This window comes from Diorhabda carinulata, chromosome X, assembly GCF_026250575.1.
Source record: "Diorhabda carinulata isolate Delta chromosome X, icDioCari1.1, whole genome shotgun sequence".
In the NCBI taxonomy this organism is placed as follows: Eukaryota; Metazoa; Arthropoda; class Insecta; order Coleoptera; family Chrysomelidae; genus Diorhabda; species Diorhabda carinulata.
Window position 1 is genome coordinate 61,903,707 of NC_079472.1, and position 15,689 is coordinate 61,919,395.

At 33.5% G+C, this 15,689-nt stretch overlaps 1 protein-coding gene across 1 annotated transcript; it reads right to left on the minus strand.

Moving 5' to 3' along the window:
• Positions 1 to 273: 273 nt before the first annotated feature.
• Positions 274 to 12,889, minus strand: LOC130902373 (phenoloxidase 1-like). Its single transcript, XM_057814475.1, has 11 exons — positions 12,834 to 12,889; positions 9,898 to 10,023; positions 7,878 to 8,073; positions 7,591 to 7,814; positions 7,335 to 7,537; positions 6,489 to 6,741; positions 6,261 to 6,425; positions 6,071 to 6,199; positions 3,697 to 4,018; positions 2,258 to 2,496; positions 274 to 580 (listed from the first exon to the last, which is right to left on the minus strand). The coding sequence occupies exons 2-11, from the start codon at positions 10,006 to 10,008 to the stop codon at positions 362 to 364; spliced, it is 2,061 nt and encodes a 686-aa protein (XP_057670458.1). The 5' UTR covers positions 10,009 to 10,023; positions 12,834 to 12,889; the 3' UTR covers positions 274 to 361.
• Positions 12,890 to 15,689: the final 2,800 nt, after the last annotated feature.

Sequence of the window (15,689 nt, forward strand, 5' to 3'; positions counted from 1 at the left end):
CTAATATTCACAATTACTCTGCCTGATGCGCGTTTCGATAACAAAGTTATCGTCTTCAGAGACTGAAGGTAAACTAAAATCTAAAGCTAAACTTGTCTTATACAAAATTATCCCACCAATAAACCTTCTCCCGCGAAAATTAATACTCGCCAACGGGATTAATTTTTAATGGGAGAAGGTTTATTGGTGGGAAAATACATGATAAAACGGGTATTTCCTTCATATTTTCCTTCGTTTTTATAATTTTCTCATCGTTAGAAAAGAAAAATCAAATTTTATCATGAAATAAAGTTTATTTGATTCGAAATTACATCATAGAACGTCATTATAAGTACAATCATTATCATCATAGCCCTGTTAATTATGTTGTTTGTCTTGGTCTGAAAGTTTTGCCGGAAAATTTTATGATAACGTCTTGAAATCTCATGTTGGGAGTAAGGAATTGCTGTAAAGTATCCACACCTTGTCTGGGCTCTCGATCGAATGGAAAACCCATAGAACGACGGTCAGGATAAAGTCTATCCTTAACACCGCAGAAACTATCAGCATCGTTGCAAATACCAGTAAGATCTTGATTGACCTGCGAAAATATAATACACCAAATTATTTTTTCATCAATTCATGATGAAATATAGTAACAAAAACCAAAATTTGGGGCCTGAAAAGAAAAAATCGCACCTGCACAAATATCAAACAACAAAATTATTAATGAAACTAAAGAAAAAAGATAACGCCAAATAATAAAACAGTTATGACAAAATTTCTTGAAAACATAAAACGCTGCCTTTTGTCATTTACCAAAGACCCATCAAACATCCTGGAAGAACTGGAAATACTATTTAGTTAGTAGCCATGATTCTTTATTTTAATTTTTATTGTATGAAAAATATTTGGATACAAAAGGATAATAACAGGACAAAAGTAAACGTACTATTGGAAAACCCTTCAACTTCAAATGGCGGCATGTGTCAAATTAGTTTTGACATTTAAAAAACGAACATAAATACATAAACACAAGTCATGAGTTGGTTTACTCCGCAAAAACGCTGAATATTTATCTCCAATTTTGTGCAACAATTTGTCGTAAATTTCCTGGTCATTCGACACCAACTAGATAAACACTGCGACAGGAGATTTTCCCAAGGTTGGTCGCCCTCTGACCAGCCGTTTTGCTGAGAATATTCCTTGCTCAAAAGGAGCCCGGAACATCGACCAATTGACATGCCACTCAAATGATCATTATCGACGATTCTTGCAGAATTTGGACAAAAGATTAGAAGATGTTTCCTTACATTGGAAAACCCTATAATTTTTTCAAATATCAGCTTGTGTCGAATCGGATTTGACATCTATGGAGCAAAGAAAAACACAAACCATGAATTGGTTTACTTCGCAAAAACCCTAAATAATTGTCTTCAATTTTGTGCAACAATTGGTCGCAGATATCCTGGTCGACACCAATTGAACAAAAATTGCGTCGTTTGATCAACCGTTTTAAAGATACTGGAGCAACAGGAGATTTTCCCAAGGTTTTTCAGCCTCTGACCAGCCGGAATATCGCTGCTGTTGCTCAAGAGGAGGCTGGAACTTCGGCCAGTCGACGTGTCACTCAATTGGGCATTGGACGGTCTTTAATTAGAATTTTGGCAAAAGATTTGAGGATGTTTCCTCACAAAGTACAGAGACTGTATGAGCTGTTAGCTGTTGACTCCCAAAGGTGTTTAAACTAGGCTTAAGCCATCCTGAATTTTAACGAAGAGGAAAATTATTTCCATTCAGCGGCTAATAATCGTATCTGGAATACCCAAAATCATCTTTGCTAGAGAAGACATCAAAACGTTTCTTTCTCTCCTAGCTGTGGGCTAAATATTGGGATTGAAGCATGTATTTCAATCTCTTTATGTAGTGGAAGGGCACTTCTTGAGCTACAATCGATATTTAAGGAAGGATTTGAGGTTTACAAAATTACTCGTATTGGAAATTCGCACTGGCCGGTCAGATAACCAGACTTAACCATGCTTTTTATAGTTTTTTGAAAGTTGACGCTAACAAGTCTCAGGCTCTTGGAGTTTTTAAGGAAAATAATACGAGAGCCTGTCGCGCGCGAAAATATGGCAAGAGTGATGGACCCGAATCCGTATGGTTCAAATTTTTCAAGCAGAGCCAGAATCTTTCTCATACAATAGTTTGAGTGAACTGAAATTGGAGAACCAACAACCCAAAGTGGAGAACCAATTTCCATGTTTCTAATACTTACTCCGTCATCTGCATAATTAGAAATCATAACGAACAATTCACATCGGAATCCAGGGTTTTCAGTATTTCCTTTTGGAATTAACATATGCTGCGGCCAGCCACATCCGCAGAAGTTGAATTGTTCCAAATTACCACCGCCTTCTGGTCTGTTGGTATCCAAATCGCGGAAGGTTCTTTCGAATGGAATCGTTACAGAAGATTGAGTTGAAGCTCGGATTATTGTATTTTGACCTTGTTTCACTGTAATCAAACGTAAATTTATATTTGTATAATATATCTATGGTTATCAATGAGAATGGTTCCACCATTTAAAAAAAAATGATTATTCAACGAACGAAAACATTTTTAAAGACAAAACATGCCAAAAATAAAATAGCTTGAGGAAACTGTTGGATGTTTTTATCATAATGGCTTGAAAATGAAATGAATCCAAAAAAAATCTCAACAAAATATCCACGAAATTTTTATTTATATTTTTTCTTCCACTTAGTGTTTAAGGCTCTTTTCTAAATAAGAACCATTTGGTTTTTATTTAGAATTTATTTTTATAGAAAAAATTTGATTAATTCTAGACCCTGTCTTGTGACAGGTACACAGCCGTATACCACCTGATTTTTTCGAAGAATTTTATTTTCATTAGGTAGAAAAAAAGTTTGATTTGGATGAGCCAATCATTTGGTATTGTTCAATCTCGAACTTATTATGCAGACTTCATTTTAGATTCATCGAGATCTCTGATTATATCTGAATTTGCTCTATTTTTCTGTTCATAGTTTTCCTTGAGTTACTTGAGATCTATTGAGTATTAAGTAGTTTAGAACCTGGAAGATCAGCTGTTTTTGTGAGAGACGACGTATCTAATTAAATGAATCTAGATGTTTGATCAGATCATTGAGCTCTGATTTCAACTAAGAATTTTTGAGTACTTGGAAATTCCTCTCTACGTCTTTACAATCTTATTCAGGGTACTGGAAGATCAGCTGTTTTTGTCACAGATGAAAACTTTTCGGAAACTACACCCCGGTTTAAGGTAGATCAGCTGATTGAGTATTTCAACTCAACTCAGAACGAGATGTTTAATAATTGTCATTGAGAATTACCCACCGATCTACAAGGGTAGAAATGATCAAATCACATAACTACGATCCAACTAACTCGATCAGTTTCCGAACAGGAAAACGTGATCAGAGTTAGTTTCCGGAAACATCCAGATCATGATCGGGTTAACCGATCATAGTTATCTCATTGAGTTGTGATTAACTGATCAATTTCGGGTACAAGGATCTCTATTTTTCTGATCATAGCTTTTTTTAGAGTTACTTGAAATCTATTGAGATAAATGAGCAAAATAGCACTTGCTCACATGAACCTTTGGTTTGCTCAATATCACACATTAACCAGAAGGTTAATTTTTACTTTAAATATCGAAAAAATACTTACGATCTACTCTGAATCTATCTAATTCAATAAACATGTGCCTTTGGTCTTTGAACAACCATGGGTTACCCCTCTCGTCGAATTTAGGCGCCATAAATATCCTACAAGTTCCCTGTCTGGCTTTACCGCTGTTGTTTACTGTGATTCGGTAGTTGAAAGGCTGATGATTGAGATGGGTAAATCTCACAAATACGGCACCACGTGGTTGGAAGTCCATTCCTCTCGATAGGTCCACGTCGGATTCTTGCCAGAAAGTGTTAAAAGTATTACGAGCCTTTCCTGATTCTACATTGATGCTTTCAACAGTGACTCCTGGGTAGTTCAACTTGAATGTAAAATATAAAAATACAGAAACCGAGACATGGATCAAAGTGAATGAAAAGCAATAGAGCAATGAGAAGAATTGAATGTATAACCAATAGAAAATTGACAGGAAAAAATCAACATTAGTGGTGAGGACAATAACATAGAAAAAATTTGATTCAATTGTCACAAACAATTTTGATCTTTATTGTACTGTTTAGTATTGATACTATTCAGGTAGAAGATTGTATAAACCTTCTTGGTATCATAGGAGGTATCATAAAACTATTGTCTTATTAAAAACAGAATAGGAGGTAATTTCTTCATAGTATGGTCCTTGCCAATGCAGTTATCCTAACGTTGAATGGAAGCATTTTTGCAAGAGTCGGTTGGAGCAGAATATGGTGGAATACCGACAAACAGAAAAATTTTTGCCTGCTAAAAACTTGTAGTAATAGATATTGTCATAATGGAAAAGAATGCGGATGGTTTATTATCTAAGATTTATAATTTACGAGCTCTGATTGTACTGAGTTCATAGACATATATCAAACTTTCATCTTCACTTACAATTTCGGCTTTGGAAGTCTATGATCAAATTTGGCTGTCGCGAGTTTCCATTGTGAATATTTGGGACTCCATCCTGTTAAGTTTGCGCTTCAAACGACGTTGTGTTTTCAAGAAGTTAATTAGTCATTTGATCCATTAAATTCTATAACTTATAACGGTTATTCTCTAGGTGATCAAGACTAATTTATAGTTTCCCTTTGGAACGAATTGCTTTTGCCTCAATCATAGCACATGATCACCAAGACCTTGATGTTTGACTTTGATTGATAGGTCTAATTAGAGCAGGGTGAGACACTTTTCCAATCTCCAGTAACACTTTTGGTCATGGTCTGTATGAGGATGATACTTCAATCCGTATCTATTGAAGAATGATTTCTTTGGCAGTGAATGTCAGAAGTCTTCGATCAAAGTCATTCATCTTTAGTGAATCATCTGTTAATTTGGTGCATCATCTTTTAAGTTTGTGCTTTGAAAGGACTTTACGAAATACGAGCACAAATATTAAATTTTCCACGGAGGTCACCGTATTGTGATGAGTGTCTTCCTTGAATTCGTGGATACGTCAACGTATTTCACCCTTACTTTCGAAATGTATCACCTCCTTAGTTATTCAGGGTGGAATACCAAGTAAGTAATTAACTGAACTCACCTGGAGACCATTAGAAAGAAATAGCACTTTATTCAGAAGTAACAATCTTTGATCAGTCTGTGTTTTCTTAAGTTAATACATGCAAGACTGAGCAAACATTTCAATCAGCACAACCCTTAGAAGTAGAGATATAAAACACATGGATTAGAGATGAAAGCAATAATTGCTGTAATTGCAGTATTTCAATTTTATAAGAAGCGATTTCGATTACTGAATGGAAGATTAATCTTTAAGCTTTAATCATCTAGAAGAAGCTTTCATCCTGGATCAATGAAGACTGATTCTTATTACTTTATATTTGTGTTGAATCGAATGCATGAAAGTGAAATACAAACAGTAGTAATTGAAGACCTGGACCAAGTTAATTGTGTTATAATATAAACCATATGGGTATTGGATATAAAATAACTTTGAAAATTGAAAAAATTGAATCTTATAAAAACAGTAACAAAAACGTTGATGCATATTAAAAATAAGAAGGCCTCGTAGATCTTATTGTAGTCCTCTTGGTCGTACTAGTCCATGGAGGCTCCCCAGAATTGGAAAATCCTTCAAGTGTCGCTGGTTTTGAAGCAAGGCTTTCATACTAAGTTAATCTATAGGATTTTCTTCTGGGTGTTAATAAGAACTTGACAGTAGCAGTTTACCATTCCACAAAATCAGAGGCTCTACCTGTATTTTATCTTCTCCCGCGTTATTCGACCTTCTAGTTTCTTTGCAGCATTTGTACTGCATAGTACGAAAGGTTTGGTCTTACTTATAAATGTTTTGACCTGTTAACTAAGACTAAATGATGTGTATGAAAACAATAAAAGATGCAATACTAGTAGAGTATTATTATCTAAATCTATTTACCTGCTCACTCGTATATCTTGGTAATATAGACTTAAATTGCTGGAAGATATAATCAATGAAAGCGTGCCATCTGTAGAAAATTGGATCACGCATAGCAGTTGCTGAATCTCCAATTACACCAAAAGATTCCTGCGAAAACCATTACGTTAAGAATTTATACAGAAATCAATTTAATTCAAATTATATTTACAAGATGTCTATGGTCAGGATCGTGGATGTAAGAGAGGAATACATGTCCCATATTGTGTAAATCTCCATATAGATCCCTATTTGGTGATAAAATACTAGATTCGATCATGTTTCCCAATACATCAATACCTTCAAATTCTGTCAACTCTGTTGTAGTACCATCAGGCTGAAAAATTTTAGAAAAAAAATGGTTAGATGTTATTCAATCTTCTATTGAATCAATTCTTACATTGGTAACTCTTCTAGAATGGATACACTCAAGAATTCTGTCTCTCCATCTTTCCAAATCATCGACATCTTGAACAATTTGATCTAATTCTCTCTTAAGGTTCGATAATTTTTGATTAGCAACACGAGCAGGATATGATCTGCTTGATACTGCGCTGTCGAGCTTTGGGAAATAGGCTTCCGGGATAGCTTTGCGCCAATCGATGAATCTTTCAACTCGTTTCAATCCAGTACAAAGCCTCTCGAAGTTATACCTGGTAAAAATACCTTTTTTATGATCAAAAAAACTTTTCGAAGGATTTACAGACGTATTGGAAATAATTTGAATTGGAATTATTTCGAAATACGATATTTCGAGAATATATTCCGGTGTTCTTCAAAGGAGAAAACAAATACTTCCCTGGCTAATGACTCGACGAAGATTGTATTACATCTTCTCTGAAGAGCTTGATTTCAATCGACCTTTTTGTCGATATCAACATCCCCAATGGTTTTCGGTTGCAATTAGGGGTTTTGACGTTATTACGTCTCCTCAGAGCGGTTTAACAACCTTCGTTCGGGTCTCAAGCAGTGTATTGAGAATTCTTAGAATAATTTGAATTGGAATTATTTCGAAATTTGTTATTTCGAAAATATATTCCGCCGTTCTAAAAGGAGAAAACAACTACTTCCCTGGCTAATACCTCCCTCGACGAAGATTCTCTGATTTCAATCAATCAATGGTTTTCGATTGCAATTAGGGGTTTCGACGTTAATACGTCTCCTCAGAGTGGTATAACAAACCTCGTACGGGTTTGGATTCTTTTGGCTAGAGCTCAGAAATTAGGAAAAAGTAGATTCTATTTACCTTGCTATAATTTGCTGATGCATGTAGTAGAAAAGTTCTCCTCTTCTGTTTTTGTTAACAACTTCTAGTGCAGCTTCAAATGGGTAAACTAAATGCCAGTGCCAATGATGAAGATTGATACCTAAATCTTCCCTGAAGTAAGCCAAAACATGTTCAGGTTCTAAGTTTGAAGCAGTGAAATCCTTCGGAATTTCAATTGGTGTCTAAAAATTTGAAAATAATATAATCAATACAATATTAATGGATAAGAATTTACCCTTGAACCAGTCGGTACCAGATTGGCTTCTTCTCTAGCTTGCGAAGTAATTTTACTATCGACATACTTGTCCGGGAAAGATCTAATAAAAGAAGGTAAATCTATATTTTTGGTATCCGATCTATGTAGGAGAGCAACAGAAAGGGCGTAGTTGAATAAATACGGATTGACACGATCTCTGGTATATACAGCCACTGATAGAAGATCATCAACAGAACGCATACCTAAAAAAAAACAAGAATATATTTTTTATAATACGCGTTATTCTTAAGTAAACAAATTCGTACCTAAATATATGTTAATAAGTTGACCAGCAATTTTTCTATGTTTAGGTATGAATAAAGAAAAATTGTCGTCTCTCCTTAGTTCCAAAATTTCTCCTAAAGGAGGAATAGAAATCGTTGTGACTGGAATTTTGCCTCCTGAAGCTTCCTCTCCAAAACGAGAAACTATTTGATTGCCGACATTTTTGTATTTTTCAGGCTTAAATAAAACAAATTTGGTCATCATTTAGAGAATATTAAGAAAGCTTTCATTCGACCTTGTGAATGGTATTTGTAGGAATTATGGACTTTACTAGCCTTTCTCTATTCATAGATAAATGTTTGAAACCAAATTTTTTAACTTTTTAGAAAAATTAGAGACAAAGAACATTGGGTTAGAGCATTTCTCTTTCGTCAAAAATTTTTATCACTAAATTTTGAAACATGAACTAAATTTTATTTTTCAAAGTTTTTATTTTCGATAATTTTTTTTCTTTTTTAATTTATGGTAAAGTGGAAAGGTAATTTTATGAATTTTTTTATCCTATATGTGGAGAAACTTGAATTGAATGAAGGTAACATCAGACAGTTCATTCGTACGAATGATCACTCAAAAGAATTCCACACTTATAAATATCAAACACACACAAAATGATCTTCATTTGATCGAAGAATTGGTAAGGAATAAGCAAATACCAGATACCCTCGTCACACACCTTTCCATACGTTTTTCCATTGATTGAAGCAGTGCTGGAAGTCTTCTTTGGTGAAGGCCTTTAGGAGCTTTGCCGTTTTTTGCTTTAGCGATTTCATCGACTCAAATCGGGTCCCTTTCAAAGCCGATCTTTTTTTTAACTTTTCTATCCTTTCAAGGAAATCTAAGCAGACCAGTTGAAGCAAGATCCGGATGCTCATTCGACGATCTGCACGCACAATTTTTTTGTTTTTGGTTACCTGAGCGCTGGTCATCTTCAGTGCTCTCTTGGACCTCACTAAAGCGCTTACACCACTTAAAAACACACGCGGGAGATAGAGAATTGTCCCCATAGGCCCTCTATGCGCGCAGTCTCGTTATAAAATATCCAGACCTCGAAGATCACAGATCTAATTAAAAAAATTCTATGAAGATTCAGAAATATGCTCGGCTCTGTTTTTGGATATAGTAGGTACTAGCATTTGATAGGGTCTAGTAAGAAGAAATTCTTCCAAGCCGGATAGATCTCAAGAAAGTTAAGACCTTAAGTTTAAACAAATAAAAGTAGGAGTGCCACTAGAGAGGGTGTTTGGTTTTATACATACGAAACACATTTAATATACTATTGATATGATTAACATAAAAATCGACATAATAATAGATGATACAACTATGGAATAACCTACACAAAAGCTACAAAGAGCCAATAATCTACCAAAAACTGTAGAAATGACTCTAGATGCTTTGCTGAGATGAAAGTGGCAAAGGAGCTAGATGCTAAATATATGAAAACGTTTTAGAGATCTGGGGCTGTGCTAGATCAATCAAAAAAGTACTTTCTATTATTGTTGATGCTCTATATTATATTCGAAATGCAAATCTGGAGATACCCCAACGTAGCAATAATAATAAAAGGTCGGAACCTTCAGACGCGGTGTAAATACCAATGGAAAACGTAGAAGGAAAACATTGTGATAAGAAAGTTCACAGATAAGTACAAGGGGACACTCAACTTAATTTTAAGGATTGTATTTATAATTTAGGCTGAATTGATCGGTTGCGACCAGGTGTGATGGAAATTCAAAGTGCAAATGATGTTTGCTGAATGAAAAAATCTTACAACCTTGGATTAGATCAGTAAGATCATCAATTTTTTGCTTAGACGTTTCATTATTAATGGAAAATTCGAAATGAATGAAACCTGAACCCTGAACGAAATCGGCAATAGGAATAGACTAGTAGTTAAGAGTAAATCAACTCATTTTGTTCAATTTTCAAGCCTACAATACAGATAATCAAGAATGAGATTTGTCATAAAAATAGTTACAGAAATATTAATATTATTCTTACCAAGTATTCCTTAGGTACATCAAAAACAGTGTTGTCGTCTCCTTTAGGCATAACAACCAATTCCTTTGGTCTGTCAAAGAGTTTGACAAGATTTCTCTTTGTGCTACTCATAATGATGAGATGATTCTGAAACAGATTATTCAATATTGTTCAAAAATAGAAAAGTACAAATAGTATCTTATTTACAAATTTTTTCCAAGCAGATACATAATCTTCAAGCAGGATTTGATTTCCTTCTAGAACTCACGCAATGAAGCTAGAAAGGACTTTTTACCTAGTCTTTAGAACAAATGAATTGAATGAAGTTTTATCTTCGAGTTCCAATTTTACAGTAATATTTCTAGTGAAAAGAATTACATGTGACAAATATCCAACGCAAAATTGAATGTAGTACCAATCATCTGATTAACGAACTTAAAATAAAATTAAATCTGGTACTTGTTCACTAATTTTGAAAATAAAATGGAAAACGTTAAAGCTAAAACTAAATAGACAGATCAAAATTTTAAAAACAGATAAATCTGTTATTATGAAAATATATTATAATAACAAAATTGAAACTATTGATTAATAATCTTATTCGATCTTAAAAAGAACGACTTTTTATTTGGCTATCAAATGCAAAGAAAATTAAAATTCTTGATGGCTTACCCCATAAAATATATGGTCTACTAAATTTACATAAACCAATATGACCCCATTTTCTAATTAATTGAAAGTTAATTTTGAGAAAAAAATAATACCAAAACAAATATTATATTAAAAACACATAAGATTTAAAAGAATAAATTAAAAATATCAAAATTGCTGGAGAATATGTAGTAATTTCGTTTTTTGTTTATATACAAATATTACAATCATGAAAGACATATTGATAAAAAAATGGTACAAAATGAAAGAATAGCTAGACAAACCTCAAAAACCCCATGATACGGCCCGAGGGCCGCTTCCGGCCCTTGGGCCATATCAATAAAGCCCGCGATCGCATTGTGTCACACACAGAAGAATAATGTTTTTTAGAGCTGTTATTCAAGCCTTTGAAACGAAGTGGCTGTGAGAAAATCAGGTAAAAAATCAAACTTTGGACCTTTTCCCTTATTTAAAATCATTGGGCACGATGAACCAAAAAAAAATTGAATGAATATTCTTAACTTCTGTAAAATTTTATTACGGAATTCAACAATCGTTTTGAAGACTTTCACAAAATGAATGAAATGAAATTCCCAATTTTCAACAATCCATTCAGTAATTTGAAAGAGAAATTTAATTAGATTGAACTTACTTACTTCCTCAATCAATTCTTAAAATAACTACAACGAATATGATAACTGACATCAATCAACTTGTCAAAACCAAAAGAAGAGAATTGTCAGGATCCTCGAGCTCAACATCTCAACATCTTTTATAACTTTGATATGATTTTTAACAACCATATATTATATACTTATATAATTTAATAAATAAAACAGTTTTTATTTTCAATCTGATCCACCTACCAATTCAAAATTTAATATTCGGCCCTCTGCAAAGTTGAGTTTGATACCTCTGCTTTAGAACTAAAACTCACAACAACATCTGCAAGTATGAAAATAAAATATACAGGGCGTTTTCTAAGTAATCTGAAATATTGCTATTGTCATAAACAATTGTTTATGATAAATGAGCTCTGACTGTAAATCTAATTTAATTTTCTGGTAACGGCCATACTTATTATATAAAATGGACTTTGAAATAGTTGTCAAATACTGTGTCAAACCTAAAAATTGATGCAAACACGAATAACCAATTTTTATCATAAGGATTTTTTGTGTTAAGTTAACAACGATGTCTGCACATCGTTCCAAATGTATTCAGCGTTATCCAAATAATCTTTATACGTTTATTAAGACACATATTCGTTTATAAGCGACAGGAACTTTTGCTAAATCATGGTATATTATTCTGCGACCCAGAAATGTGAGAATACCAAATTAGGAGAACCAAAATCCAGAAATGTTCAATATTTGCTACCTCTGTCACTGGATTTTAAATAATTCCATTTATACTGCTGATATTCTGTTTAAGGATCAAACCAACTTTTCAAGACATGACATTATGAGTTTTCACACGTGGGCGAACATAAATCCACACGCAACAGTTGTAGCATGATTCCAACACTCCTTTTGGGTCAATGTTTGGCTTGGCACGGTTGACTGGTCATCATTTCCTAGAAAATGAGCTTCCAGTTCACTTATTATTAGAAGGCGCATGTAGTTCATGCATGACGGTGCTCTTCCACAGTTTTTAAACAACGAGGAGGATCTCCCCTAGGTCACTTGGACAAAATCCTATCTAAAATCGCTCATTAAACTCAGGAAATTCTCAAAATTGTATTAAACAAAACGGTGATGTTATTTCTGGTATCTTCGAACGTATTTGGTAATCCAGAATACAATGAACTGACACCATATCAAAGTGAAAACAGGTGAGTTGATATCATTAGCTTAATTTGAAACAAATCAAATCATTTTCAAAGGGAAAGTTATGAATGTTAAGTCATATTTTGATATAAAAACCGAAATAGACCGAAACGTCATTTTAAACTAATTTTTTATCAAAAATCATGACGATTTATTATAGAAAAAAAATAATTTTAAAAACCTCAAGATCAATTTATCGATCGACAGCTGAAAGAAATTAAAATATCTCATAGTTATAGAAAAGAAAGTAAAAAAAAAACAAATTCTTCAATAATGTGAACCAAAAACTAAGATTTTTAGAAGAAATTTAAAAATCAGTACAAAATGAAGACGGGATGTTTGAAATTTGTTGCGAAATTTTGATTTGCTAAATACCAAAAAGGCATCCTTGTACTTGTTGATGAAGGAATTGAATTTTCGGAAAATTTGAAAATATAAATTTAACATAATATATTAAAGAAGACTAAATAATCTTACCTGTAAAATTACGCACGAAAACCGAGGAACTATTGCACTGTGAAAAGAGCCGACAAAACTCGAAATAACAAAAATGTTTCAGGACTTTTATACATAAAATAAGGAAACGATGTCTTATCAAAGTGGTTTTTCAGAATAAGACTTCAAAACATGCAGGTTAGTTAGCGGTTTTCAAAGTAAACAACTTTTGAAGTAAATATGATTATGAAATATTTCATGATATTTATATAGATTGTTTGGTATTTTCTGTTGAAAGCGAAACCTAAATCTTGAATACGTTATTTGCATCTGCATATTTCTCACAATCACTTACATTTATCGTATAGAGCCACAAAGGACTCGTGTAATCACCCATTATAAGAGGACTGCCCTAGAAGTACCTGGCCTGACCTAGAGAAAGCGGTAGCTCCTTTTATTTGAAAGGCCCTAGCCCAACCAATATGAAAGCTGAACTAGATTCTACTCGTGGTGAGACTGCTCCTTCGTAACCAACAGTAAAATATTGTGTAGCACAGTTTCAACGAGACCGTACAACTTACGAAGACCACCATCGCAGTGGTTAACCAAATGAAATAACGACGACTCCCGAAATGTTGAAAAAAAGCACAAAAGGGTATTTGACGTCTAAAGTGCGCGAGCTAGAAGACATAGTAGACATTTTAAAAAGTTCAGTACATCGCATACTATAAGAGAATGAAGATATGCGCAAGACGGGTGCTGCGTTTGCTCTCAATGGAATAAAAACAGCGCCGTGGAGATGTTTCCATCGTGTGTTTGGCAATGTTTTACGCCGTTTCATAACTATGGATGAAATGTGGGTCCACAACTTCTCACCATAAATAAGAGGTTAATCAAAACAATGGATTGAAAAGGGAGAGCCGGCTCCAAAGAAGGCAAAAATCGTTTCATATGCAGGCACGGTTAAGGTTAAGAAGAAAGTATTGAAGAAGACAGTGCACCAGCTCACACATATTTTATTGCAATGGCCAAAATTAATAAATTAAAGTCTGAATTGCTATCTCAAGCACCCTATCCTCCTGATTTAGCCCCCTAGGATTATTTTCTGTTCCCAGACTTGAAAAAATGGCTCAATGGTCAAAGAATTTGAAATATTTGACGTTTCTTATTATAAAAAGGGTATCGAATTTATTGAACATTGCTGGAGCTCAAAGGAGATTACGTTGGAAAACAAATAAATGTTTTTTTTTGTGTTTTTTTTTTGTTGGACGAGATACTTTTCAATTTAGCTTCTTGGATTACGATTTCAATATTTTTCCACAATTCGTTATTATCAGGGTTTCTGTGATTGTTAACCAAATTTGTAACAATCTAAAATAACTGATAAGAATTATTGATTCAAGTTATCTATATTCACACAAAAGTTTCAAATTTAAAATGCAGGCATTCAAAATAAATTGAATTAATGAATACCTTGTGAATCTCTGAAAAAAACTCTACCAAATTTCATAATTTATGTTTAGCAAATGATTGAATTCATCTTTTTGAAAATTTCACTCTAAATTTTCTGATTTTTTTTATATTGATTGCTTACGGTAAAAAATACGCATTTATGACAACACCTTTGAAACTTTTTGTGTCTGATATTTGGGTGGAATCGGACAAATGTCAATATTGGCGTATTATGGTAATGGGGCGATTGCCTGTCAAGCTGTCACGAAGTTGTCAATTCGATGCAAAAAAAATGTATAACCACATTGATAACTTTATTTTATTCAATACTTTTTATCATATAATTATCTAAAAAAACCTTGTCGGACAATTTTTACTGGGTATATACATCAAACTTGCCAATTTTCTTTAAATCTTCTATCTGCTATCATGGGATTATTTCAATTTTGTTTCTTGACATGTCTAATGCATATTGAATCTGTTATTCGACAAAAATAATGAGGCTTTTCGATACAATTTGAAAGAAAAGCACTTTTTCCAACTTTGAGATATGGCAACAATGATATGTCAATATGTCAAACGTACTCATAACGTGTTTAGGATTAATTTCGCCAAGGTCGTTCAAAAACGGCTGTTGTACCAGAAAACATGGATGCTGTGCGTGAACTTGGGCTTGCAATATCGTCATGTGACATAGCGTCAGATTGAGGTGTATTGATTAACCTGTTTCATCCCTGGAATCCCTGGAATCTAATCTGTAGAAGGGATAGGTAGGATTTTTTGGGAAAGATACAGAATTTAATGTTTTTATCACAAATACGTTTAAGCCGCTTTAAAATGCACTCTGGTGTTCAGTTCTTTCGCAAACATTTTCATTTTATCTCAAATCACGGTTTAAGGTTTTGTTTTTATCATTTATAAATGTTAGATCTGAAATTAATATTAATTTTTACATAACCTTTTATTCTACTGACTAGCAACTCAATAAACACGTTTGTAGTGCTGGTTGCCTATAGAATTTAACGAAAATCTATGAATATACAGTGTATGGCAGGTGCTAACGATAAGAACTATTTTTTAACTTCTCAAATTTTCTTATTTCAATCTTCTTCTGTTTTCTTTAGTAACTTCATTACCTATTCACAACATATAAACAATCACACTCTGTTATTTAAACAAATAAAACACCAAATTTATCGTAACAAAAGTTTATTATAGAATTAGTAATCGACAAACGTAATTTTGCAAACAATAATTATATGGTAATTTGGCCCACTCCTAGTACTAATGAGATTTTTAGCTCTATTAGCTATACCCCGGATCAAAGAATCGATCAAATTTTGAGATAAATTTGTCCAGCTTTGAATGACGGCTTCTGCGAGCTCATACGTTTAAGAGGATGCTGTAGACATTTAATTGTCTAGATATCGCCGTTCAAGTATATTC